We start from the raw sequence: 13,231 nt of genomic DNA on the forward strand, positions 1-13,231 counted from the left end.
CGTTATAGCAGAGAAACTATGATAATAAACCCTTTTACAGTGTTCTAGTACATAAAACATGGTTAACACAATGCTTTTGCTATGGTCTAATTGACCTTGGTAGTTTTAGATTTCTCATAAGTCTTTGTTAGATCTTGAAACAGGTATGCTTCTTAGAGCAAAATTCTTAAGTAAAAGAAAAATTACTAAATTAGTTATTCATTAGGTTTTGAAAATATTTTTTTACCTCTTGAAAAAATATTCAAACACAAGTTTCTACTCGCTTTATATCTACAATGAGGACATTTTTATGAATTAACACAAATGGAATGTTTAGTATAAAACATTTGTTCAACTGAAACAAATGTTTTGTTAGAGACAATACTAAAAGTAATTTTTACACTACCTTTTAACTGAAAAGGGTAGAGTGGTAAAGAAAAAATAAAAAGATAAACATTATGATGCATTTTGGAACTTTCCTTTTAAAGAAGTTAATGACGTTTTTGAAAGCTTAGCAAAAACATTTCAAAACTATTCGATTAAAACTGCTTAACTTTAACATTTTCATCACTGTTACTTGCAGTTAAAATTTAACATTATAAAAATCAATCAAAGAACTGAAAGAAACAATAATATGCACTTGGTAATGGTAAGAATGTGCTGGTGCAAACTGAACTTGGTTCGGGTTCTAATCCAAGCACAGTTCGTAACATTCCAATTAACTACAATTTAAAATCTAACTTAAGAGGCATTAATCAGAGGCGTTAAAGATTTTAATCACCCACCACCTTCTGTTGTTGAGAATCCTTTCACGAAAATTACGTCTTTTTTGCTCCAAGCGTTTGCACAGCATTCAACTTCATCCACACACACACATACACACAAACTTACATCCAATACACACAGGAAGAACATTAAGTAAACAGTAAACAGACTGAGACGCACAGAATTACAAAATGAAGAAGTCTTGCCACAAATATTCAATACGCTTCATGAGAGCTTGCTAATCTACACAGTTACGAGTAAATAATATTACAAGAAAGGATATTCTTATGAATTGTAGTGAAACACTAAGATTTTTAAACAGAAAAAAAATATCAACACACAGATTTGGATATGTTATTCAGCTCACCTTGCAAGTTCACAAGTCCCTTACAACATGACTAAGGTACGAGAATGGTCAACCTAGTTGTACATGGTATTGCAATATCACTAAGAGTAGTGGAAGATGTAGAGAATCACTACAGAGTGCTTATCACAATCTACCTATTCGTCGTAACAAAGCAAAGCTCTACAACAGAAGTGAAACCAATGTCTAAAGGTGCCATTAAGTAGCGTACAATAAATATCTTTCTTAAGAAATACATTTATATTTTCTAACAGTTATAAAGATTTGATCAAAAGAGATGATCTAAAACTCATTATGGCACTTTCTATTACATAATTCATTATTTAATTAACAAAAATTATTTTCTCAATCAATTATATATTTGCAGTAATAGAGGAAAATAACGTAGCTTGATGTAAAGCAAGTAATAAAATAGACAAAGTAATGCATTTAGAATATTCTTTTTCTGAATGATATACTTCTAGTTTAAAGGTATCATTATTACGCAGCAATTGTAGGTGGTGTCTCAACAAGAGGGGGAACAGAAGAAGAAACCAGAGTTAGAATGACATATTTGAGTCATCCCACTCAAGCTCTCGCTCCTTAACTTTCTCAGTTTCTTCCTCAGAACTCTCCCCATCATGATAGTTACTACCGTCATCAGAATCGCTGTCATCATCTTCTTGAACGGGTCGAGTTTCTTTCTGCTCTAGAACTTGCTGAAAAAAACAAAAAATTAAAAATTATCCTTCCAAACGAAAGGGAATAGAAGGAAAAACCTTCATATTATGCTATGAATTTCTCTTGAAATGCATTCTTCTCAACTTTAAACCATCAGATAAGGTTATGATAAGGCTTGAGATGATAGGTTTGTAATAAAGTTTATTTAGGCAACTTTATATGATAAACAAATCAGTATCTTAATGATTTATGAAATATCTACTAACAAAACTATTGCAAATAACCACAGAGTCACTGTACTTACATGCATGGAATTAATAGCGAGTACAAATTCACTGTGTTAGTGTATAATATAACATCAAAGAAGAAAAAGAGGTCTTTTGGTCCATCTTATCCTATTCCACAAAAGAACTCATCCAATCCTTACTATTTAAATGTTCCTTATGCTTTCTCTTAAACTCCCTTAAATTAACTTCACCTTCAACACATGAAAACAGCCCTTATCAAAGGCCAACTACCCTTTTAGAGAAATTAAGCTGTCTTAGCTGAAGATGACTCCTACTCAGCAAGGATTTATATTTTTGTCCCCTTGTGTTAGCCATTCTCAAAATCAAATATGTAAAAACTTATGCATCAACACTAACAATTTCCTTAGAAGTCTTAAACGACCTCAATAAAATCCCCTCAGTAACATTAGTTAACTTCCAATCTTCTGGTACTGACTCACTATAACAAGAATTTAGTAAAACAGTAACAAGTGGCTACCATATCCAATCATATCCCCTCAGTAACATTAGCCAACTTCCAATCTTCTAGCACTGACTCACTATAACAAGGCTTTAGTAAAACAGTAACAAGTGGCTACCATATCCAATTATATCCATTCAGTAACATTAGCCAGCTTCCAATCTTATGGCACTTGCTTACTATACAAGAATTTGGTAGAATACTAGCCCGTGGTTCACATATCCAATTCTTTATTTCCCTCAAAAACCCTTTGGTAACACCTGGAGCTTTACCATTTCTTAAACATTCCATTTTTTTTTCTTTACAAACTCAATTAATGTGATCACCTTGTTCAATTTGGCAGCTGTTCAGGATGATGAATACTGCTGAAGTCTTCATTATTAAAAACTGAAGGAAAAGTAAAATTCGCTAACCCAATCATCTCATAACAATCGGATACTACTAGCCTCAAAGATCCTACTTCCATCCTAACATTTTGCTTATCCTTAAGGTATTTGAAGAAGTCCTTACTACAAACGTTTAGTTTTAGCAAACCTATTTAAATATACTTTTTAATTTCTCATTTGGCCAACTATTCTGGTCCCCTACAATCCTTTAAATCTCCAGCCATTGCAGTCAGTTTAAATTTTTTATATTTATAATGTTTTGTTCTTTATCCTTTGTAAGCCAACCTGGTTTTCACTTGCAGTCTTTTTTTCTCTATGTAATATACTGTACAAAATTAACAGCAAGTAGAGAGCCACTTTACACACCCACACTGATGGAATTTAAAATCGTTATCCAATCATTACTACAAAGTCACTGTAACATCTCCCAAAATGCAAGACATATACATATCACTGTTCATATTCATTAGTTAGTTTTATATCCATGTATAATGTTACTGTATTTACACCTAGTGAATTAGTATCCAACTACAAAACTAAAATACCACAACTTACTACTTATAACCAAGCTACTAAACTTCAACTGTTTGAAACAACAAACAAGTACTACTGTACCTCTCCTGTCTGATAAACAAATGTAGAATTATAGCCATTTATGACATCAAAGTACTTATATACAAGTCCAAAGTCATAGTACTTACATCCATGGGATTGACAGTGATTGTGAGGGATGAGTCATCCCAAGCCATCTCTTGTTCATCATCTCGCTGGCCCTGAGACTGATGGTGAGCTGCACGAATACGGATGACTCCTAGTACAATCATGAAGATGAGGAAGCCAACACAAACCACTATAATGATAGTCATGGCATGACCTATTTAAAAAGCAACAAAAATAACTGGTTTATACACAGTTAATAAATTTGTATTAAAATGAGTGACCATAAGAGCAAACAACTGATGAACCAATGTTATATCTCAGTACTTTTTGAATTTTATTAGCATGATAAGTGGTCTTTCAGCCTCCTTAATAATTATTCACTAAAGTGGAACATTTTATCAACCAAATAATCAACTTGTTAATATGTTTTTTCAACCCAAGTACCAAATTAATTCTGACTTACTAGCAGAAGTCTTGGTCACAGTTTCTCCAATGTCCACGTTGTCCGATTTGACCCGAGGAACTTGACTATTTACCACGTGCTTGTTAACTTGAGCATGAGCAAATGAGACAGGATTGAGCTGATTTTCTACCTCATGACTAGGTTCTGCACGCGGGTGAATTACTGTTAGCTGAAAAGAGAAAAATTCAAAGGTTGGCCCAATTTATTAAACTACAACAGAGACTACACTTACTTTCTTCACAAACAGATCAAAGTATGTTCACAATAGATGTTGCTTAAACATTTTCAAAATTAAGTCCTGATGCTCAACTTTGGGTAGAGGTAAAAGAAATTCATGTTGAAATTTCAGGCCTTCAAGCATTTTTTGATGAATTTGTAAATATGAATTACGACTCTAAAAATATAAACCTTTTGTTAAGCTTAGTATACTTTAGAGGAGTTGTGGAAACTCATTTCCATTAAATTTTAAAATTAGAAAGAAAATGTACTGTTTCCAATTTGACATCTCAGTCTCCTAATCTACTGTTATGGACAAAGATACATTAATATCTATTACTGGTTTCATCACATTCCAATACCCAGTGCCAAGTATCAACTGGCTACTTCCTCCTGACTAAAATGTAATACATTTGTATGTATATTCACAAAATTTTCATAAATAGAGAAGTTAATTTTTGCAGTATTATATCACAAGTGAGATTATTTATGTCACAGGTGCAATAAACAGTGCATGCATATCTGAAAGCAAACAATGTTTAACAGAAAATAATGCACAAATTGTTTTTCCAATAAATATTAATTTACTTTTATTATCAAGTATAACATAAAAAGACTAGTTTGGTGTCCTTTTTTGTACAAACATTATGAATTTCATATTCTGGAAAAAGGGTGGAGGTGATTCTTTGTGCATCCAGTGAACCCCACCCCTAACCTCCCATAGTATTCATGTTTTCTTTTGTTATTAAAAAATAAGTTAATACACATAATGTTGGTGATGCACTATGCATTTGTTCAGGAAACATGCTGTCTTAACTACCTACATACTTAATATATTTCTGCGATCATAAAAAAGATGTGACATCTAAGATTAACATCTTGATTATCTCTCCTACTTTGTGTAAATTTTTAATTTCTCTAAAAGTGATTACAAATGCATCAGAAAGTCTTAAGATACTATAATTATTGTGTTGAAGTTACTGCACTTAAAATCCTAATACAATGTGAAAAATATACAAAACACAACAACAACACCTCAAGGAACTGAATGTGGTACAACATCAGTATGCATTTAGTCACAGTGACAGATAGAGTACCAGAAATGCATTAAGATTCTTAAGTATACTTTACAGGGTCAAGGTATATGGCTTACCAGCCATGTAAATAGATGACTTATAAAGTACTGAACACTTAAACTAGTGATCCTAGTAACAGCTATGAAAAGCTATAAATAGTTATTCAGACATGATTAGTGTGAAATGTGTTGTACTTGCATGAATTTTATTACAGTTAATTGAAGCTATTACATTTAAAGCTAAAAAAACATTAAGGATTTTAACAAAGTTATGGCTTTGTTTTCAGAACGTGTCTCAGTTTTACAGATAAGTTAGGCATTTTAAAAACTAATAAAAAAATAATTTTAGAGCCACTTCAAAGCCTGAAATTTTCTGCATGCTGTCACTGCAACTTATAATCTACCAAACAGAACTTTCTAAATAATATTATTTGTAAATAATAATCATGCAATAAGTAACACTATGTTAAAGTAATGCATTATTTTAGACAAATGAAATCTCACCGTTTGCATGTATTCATTGCTGATGAAACGACTGTTCAGTTCAGAACAAACCAGTTTAAAAGCCCGGTTTAGATAATATGCAGGCTTGTGATTAAAGTACAGGATCTGTCGTAGAATCAGTTCGTAATTGTGAATTCTGTCTGCCCCTGAAAACAAGAGGAACCACTTTCTAGTTTAAAAGAAAAACTTTCACTGGGCTAAAAACCCACAAACATGAAATTCTATAAATTAATCTGTAAAAACACTGGAACATAATGTAATCATGTTAAATGTTTAGAGGGACAAAAGAATGCAATTCAAACACACTTAGGACACTTTTTATGCAATTAAATGAATTAAAAGGTGTCTTTCTAATATTTGTAAAGTCAAATTAATCATGTCATCATATTAAAAATGTCTTCTGAGTTTCTATAAAGAGTTTCCTAATTACATTACCACTCCTGTCTCTTTTCTGATTTATTGTTTCACTTTTTTCTAAACAGAATTTTGTTTTCATGGTGTTTTTTATTTCATTTTCTCAATGTTATTATATCGTTATAGATTAAGACAAAACAGAAAAACTAATTTGACTCGTACAGATGGATGGAACTTCTACCTTACTATCTTAGCCTCAAACATTTGATATGAAGGTATTTTGGGGTGTAAGAATTAGTCAGATGTGTTTGTTATTGCTAGGCTTATTATGGTTTTCTTCATGGATGTGTAAAGAAATTCAGAAAAAAAAAATTAGTGAAAGGTGCAATCACATGTACTTTCAATACTTTAATTTCCATGAGTTATTCTTGACCAATCACACAGTTTTTATACAAACTTATAAGAAATTTTCAACCGCTCGAGCAGTGCTGCTTGCATTATGTGCACTGAACAGTATCAATGCTACTGTTAATACATACTGTAGTACCAGACTGTAGTATATGTTTTCTATTCCTTTTAATTAAAAAGTTCACAGTTTTTTGGGTTTTTCTGTCCTTGTTTCTCCCTGGGTTGAAACACTGTATTACTCATGCAAGTTTCTAACCAACTTTTCCTAGGAACTAATTGGGTCAAGTGGAGATCAGGTGCCTTCTTGTCTGATTCACCTGTAGAAATAACAAAGTGCCTTTTAATATGAACACTGAGTTATTCTCTTCAGCAAACTTGGCAGTAGTTGGAGACGGATTTACCCATGATATCCACTATCTATTAGCAAACTGATCTAGAAGACACCAATCATTGTTTCCTTGTATCAGGAACTCAAGAGTTTATTACCACATTTAAAAGTACATTTTATGAGAATCTACTTAAATTTTAGTAGATTTTCCACACAGGTTCTCTAAGGTTATAACATAAATTCATCACCAATGTATTAGTTTAAGATACAGTAAAAACTCCCAAAGACCTCACAAAAGTATATTAGTGCATAACTCCAGATATTGATTTTATTATATTTTAGGGGAACTTTTTTAAATCTTCTTTCATGTGTTATATGCAGTTTAGGTTAAGATGCTATTACCTTCACTTAATTTAGAGCACGCACCATGAGTTCTTGCTAGTATATTACGTTTATTTACATTCATGGTAACAGATGTATTTTAGTATTCTTAATAAAGCACTGCCACTGGTATTGTTAGAATTGTATTTGCTTTGTTTATTAAGATACTTTAACTGCCAAGAGAACCAGCATTAGCAACTTGGATTTCACTACCTGAGTGTATCATTATTTTATTTATGTAGATTAAAGTGAGAGGCAACGTAAAATGTGGGATTGTTTTCCTTTTGCTTTGTGATTAAATTTTATAGTTCAGTAAGGGAAGAAGACAGAACATCCTGACATTTTTTGTTCTACTAAAGTCTTTATCAGCTTCTGCTGATCCAACACTTTCTATCCAGTTTATTAAAAATAGTTTTTTTTAACTAATTTGTTACCTTTTTTTTTTTTATTTCTGACCTTTATATAACTTATTCCAAATCAAAAGTTCTTTTTAATTAATTTTTATCAATGAATGTTTTTTATTTTGTTTGTTAATTTTATTCCATTCATCTTAAACATTAGTTGTTTACACTCACCATAGACAATTAGTCCTCCTTTATTGTCTCTGTGATGGATTCCAAGATGCATCAGGAGATTTTCTGGCAGCTGAAAATATTCATGATCTGGATTTAGAGGAGGATAAACCTGTACAGAACACTTGTCCAATTTATAGTCCGTACTGACCATTGCATCAGAGAACTCTTCCTCGTGGTGCTGATTAACTGCAAGGGATATCGTATTGAAAAGTTCAATACCCTGCTTAAAGGCCTCATACTCTCGAGCAAGGTTAGAAGTGCCATTGATACTGATTCTTGGCTGGTCTGGTTTGAGAACCATCACGTAACCTCTGACTTCTGGAACTTTCTGCCTTTTCCATTAGAACACCTGAATGTTAAAGTTTAATGGACATTTTACAATTTTGACAATTTAAGATACATATTTCTTTTAAACAGTATCAGATTATTACTATTACTCACAATACAACATGTCTGTTCTTTTTGTAGGTTGGAAATTAGATATAAAATCTTAACCCCCCCCCCCTCCACACACACGAAACTTTTGTACTTACGTTACATCAGTGTCAATGTACACATTACGATGACCAGGAGTAGGAAATTCCCTGGTGTTTAAATACATTATTTCAGACATTAGTTTTTCCAAGTTTTCTTGACTCTCTCCTTCAATGGTCACTTGTGTCTTTTTAGAGTTGGTTGTAAGTTCCTTCAAATGGAACAAAAGTAAAGTTTAACATTGCAAATGAAATAAAACTAAAGCTCAATGTATCAAATGAAACAAAAGTAAAATGAAGGTTCATTTATTAAATGGGAAAGGAAATGTACCATAAGGAACAAAAGACCAGTGTCTTATTTAGGACAGAAACAACGATTAACATATTAGAGATAATTACAAACGAATGTGTCAGTGGGGTAAAATTGTTAAGACAGTATAGGAAAAGAAATTCAGATTAATATGTGTGAGATACTATGTATTACCTTGTATAATGTCATACACATAAAGTTTACTCTTTTTTTATGTGTATATGGACTTACATTTACACATAAAGTTTACTCTTTCTTTATGTGTATATGGACTTACATTTACACAGTACCTAAAAGATATGTTCTAATTATCTTACTAAACTTTTTGCCAAGTTACTCAGAAAGTATTACTTCTACCAAATCACTTGGAATATTCTTACCATTCCAGATTCCAAAATATCAGTCAGTGGTTCTTCAAGACTTTCCTTACACTGGTATAAACAAGATAAGACATCTGGGTTTTCGGTCTGGCCTCGTGAGAGCGACAAACCAGCAAGATAACCACGGAAATGGAAGGCAGTCTTATTTGCTTTTCCTAAAAATGCAATGGAAGAAATCATTACACTATTCTTTGATAGATTGTTTAGGCAGAGTATTCACGATGAAACTTTGTGTAATGGACGGCAACTGTTGACGACGAAAGGCGGAAGACTTTCGAAACGTCGTCCTCTACACTTGTGCCTCCACAACAGACAGTTGCCATCCATTCTACAAAGTTTCAACATCATTACACTAAACTTTTTAATATATTATTAAATCATTACTTACTTCATCAGTGTATGAATATTTTCAGTAATGTTTAAAAATATTTACCAAATATAGAATAATGTGTTAAATAATTATAAAACTGTTGTATTATTGTTAAACTACAAAACAACATGTAGGTTCATTTATTACAAGTTATAGAGTTTACAGTAGGAAAGAATATTTGAAAACAAGTCTTACATTTCAATCACTGGTGTGATAATTCTTAAGCATGCAGAATGATCATACCATTGATCAAAAGTTTGTATCTGATTTTAAAATATTCTTCATAACTGTAAAAGCTGTAAATTGTAACAAAATAATACTTATAATCATGTGTAAGTTAGTTTCTACTCGTATTATTATATGTTGTCTAACCATTTTATTATTATGTCCCCCCTTCTAATATTTGGTTTGACCACACTTTGTTGTAAACAATCTACTTCACAAAATGTCAAAAGATATCTTGTTCAAGTGTTGCTTATCTGTTGAGGACTGTGGTTAATAATCAATGTGTAGACATTGGCAAAGAATTATAGTAGTGTATGTGATGTTAAAATTCATCTGAAACTACTGAGAATAAAAAAAAGGCCAAGTGAATACATTCCCTTCATTAGTAGAAAAAAAATAACAAAGACAAGAACCTCATGTTATTTACTTCATGTGTAATTTAGAATCAGAAGAGAGAAAAGTAAAATGTAACTCGCTTACACCATTGTCACATGCTTACAGTGATAGACTGTTCAACGTTTGCAGTGACTTTTTTGTATGCACCTGAGAAAACCAGTTTTCAAACAGTATCACAGTTTATATTAAGTCCTTTTGAAAGTCATGATTGAATATTGACCACTGTTGGAAGTCAGTCACTAATGTCTGATTGCTATAATTTTCACAGTGACAGATGTAATTCCCTATGACTGTCTTTAAACAGTCTGTTAAAAAAAAAAAGACAACAATGCTCCCATAAAACAATGAAAAGGACTTCTTTCTCTAATGGATATAGGGGAAGATGTTTCAGTTTTATTCATTGTCATGCACAGTAACAACAATATGGATAACTTCTGCACTAATAATAGGCTGTTACGTGTATATGAATTCAACTATATGTAAGTTATAACTTTCCTATTCTGAAAATGAATTTCCTTTAGGAACTTACCTCTTTCACAAGATTAGCTACTCTCATTCAGTACTGCTCTCTATATGCAAACTTTTTCTTTACGCATGCTACAAGCCTTATGCTCCCCCTATTGGAATTGCAAGATTCCAAAATGTTTTTCACATAAATCATCATGCATCACACCATCATCAACAGAAACATGACATGCTCATGTGACGTGCGGCTCCCTCTGCACTCCTTTACCAAACTATCACTTCAAAGTTTGGCACAAGATGGCAGCACCAAAGAAAAGTAAGGAAGAAGGATGGGAAGTGTGAACTGAGGTAAGTACCTATCAAAGATACATTTTCAGTATAGGAAAATTATAACTTCCAATACTGTACTTATCCCATCCCATAAGATTAGCTATAATCCTACACCAACAAGGAGGTACCAGTGAGAAGGAAAAACAGAAGTACCACCTGAAATGAGAGATGAGAAATTCAGATCCAAAGATCAGAAGAGGAAAATGAGAGGAACACATTGGAGTAGGAGAATATGTGGCAGGAAAGTGATCTTAACCAAATAAATATATTGTAACTCAATCCCACAATAAAAAAGATGGGTAAATAAGATGCACCCCTGAGTGTAGAGTGGCTAGGATATGGTAAACAATACATCCAAACGTACTTGTGGGGTACCGAAATCTGTGAAAGTGTAGGATGAGAATCATGTCACCTTCATCTCAAACCCAAGAACTGAGAATTAAGGGCCATTCTAATTTCTGGGTATGACAAAAATTAGCTCTTAGCTACCTGTCCATGAATTTGACATCTGGTATTAAAAAGATGTCTATAACATGGAATCAACTTCTCCAAATATTGCACAGGCCAGGACTATATAAATGGCAATAACTTTCCTGTAAGAAGCAAATGAGAGATAGTTAAGGCCAGAACCACAGCAATCCCAAGTACCACTGCTGTGACTTACAACAAAGATGGAGGAAATCGAGAGAGGAAGATAGACAATCCAAACTCCCTTGAGGACTTGTGTTCATTGGTTCACTCTAATCCAGAATCTCCTCATAGGGTACTGACATCCAGATGAGGGTAGGATGAGAGCTCCCAAATGTAGGGGTGAACTGCATTTTGACATCTCACTCTATTGTATTGGTTCTCACAAATAGGATATTACATCATCTACACCCACAGAACACCACTGCCCTACTCTGAAACTGAATTATTATTGTGTGGAAAGAATTCAGCAGGATGTCTTCATGGTAAACCATCCTAGTAACTTGGAACTGGAAATGGCAAGGATTCCAATATTTCATTTCAAGAAAGGAGGGTGACAATGTAGTGGAGGGTCAAGAGGAACAACGTCATCAGAGACAGTGCAATGGGTGACCACAAAACCTTATTTTGGAAATCAAACTATATCAAGTTATTTCTGGAAGAATAAAGAACAGGCCTGATTGCTCATTGCAAGAGCAATTCATGAACCACTTCTTTTAGATGATGGCTGGTTACAGGATCTTAAGAAAAGAAAAGAAAAAACAGAGGTGGGGAAAGAAAGTGGACAATGATTCCTTTTGACAGAATCTGAAGTACCTATTAATTATCAAGAAAGGACGTCAGAAATGAAGAAACTAAAAGAGCCAAGTCACCATCAGACCCAAACCCACTTGGTAGTCACTGATACTGTTAGCAATAATGGATGTGTCTTCAAGGAAGGTGATGAGAAAAAGTACTTCAAGTAGAAGGAAAGGATAAAAACTGGCAAGGTGGAGGATGGAAAACAGGAATTGAAGGCATATGATACTCTGGATGAGACAAACGGGCTACAATATTCATTAAGGTGAATTGATAAGTTTCCATGGCCAGATCTCAGAAATGGGACCATATGTAACTCCCAGAGCTTTGTCAAGGAAAAACGGACCAGAGCCAATATAGCATCACCACCTACAAGGTCCTAAAAACAACCAAAACCATGCATGTAATAGCAGAATTAAAAATAATATGTGGGCTAAAGTAAAGGAAATAAAGGCAAGGGTATCTGTGGACAGCTTCAGGTAGGATTTGTATGGAAGAGACTGTAAGAGGTTAGTAAGTATAAGACACTTGTGAGAATATTGGACATGGGTAAGACTGACATTTATTTGGGAGTCACCTCCAAACAGGTGACAAGGAACTTAACAATTACTAATCTAAAACTGCATAGTCTGCACAGAGATAAGAAAACTGATCAAAGGTCCTCGCATGATGCAACATGTTAATCCCCTCACTTAATTGTGGGGCATATTAATCAGCTCTAACCAAAATAATAGGGGAGGGAGATAATGGGTTGTGAAGCTAATTCATGCAATAAGGAAGAACAAGGTGAAAAGGAAATGAGTTAAAGGAATAAAACATCAGACACCTAAGACACAGAATCCTTAAAGACTGAATTAAGCCTACGAGACTCTTCAGGTTGGGAATGGTAAGAGATGGCTAACTGGAGACCAACTGAGACACAGACCGAAAGGTCTAGGAGACTTCTCAGGTTGGGAATGGGAAGAAATGGCAAACTCTGGGAACCAAAATAAGACTATCAAAGTTCCCATCAGTCTGAATAGGCTCAGCTGGCTCAGGAGAAGCCTGGGAACAAACATTGTACCATGAATCATTTGATCTCTTGATGTATAAAAGCAGATAAATCCATTATCAGATCTCCCCTACCTGAAGCCTGAGAAAAAAAGCCGGTC

At 33.5% G+C, this 13,231-nt stretch overlaps 1 protein-coding gene across 1 annotated transcript in view; it reads right to left on the reverse strand.

Moving 5' to 3' along the window:
- Positions 1-1,475: 1,475 nt before the first annotated feature.
- LOC143254341 (calsyntenin-1-like) overlaps positions 1,476-13,231 on the reverse strand; it is a 90,089-nt gene continuing 78,333 nt past the window's right edge. The window contains 8 exon segments of the mRNA XM_076509374.1: positions 1,476-1,806; positions 3,603-3,775; positions 4,025-4,193; positions 5,820-5,965; positions 7,866-8,198; positions 8,201-8,214; positions 8,399-8,550; positions 9,029-9,183. Coding sequence (XP_076365489.1) covers positions 1,648-1,806; positions 3,603-3,775; positions 4,025-4,193; positions 5,820-5,965; positions 7,866-8,198; positions 8,201-8,214; positions 8,399-8,550; positions 9,029-9,183 — 1,301 coding nt within the window. The 3' untranslated portion in view covers positions 1,476-1,647.

This window comes from Tachypleus tridentatus, chromosome 6, assembly GCF_004210375.1.
Source record: "Tachypleus tridentatus isolate NWPU-2018 chromosome 6, ASM421037v1, whole genome shotgun sequence".
Classification (NCBI taxonomy): Eukaryota; Metazoa; Arthropoda; class Merostomata; order Xiphosura; family Limulidae; genus Tachypleus; species Tachypleus tridentatus.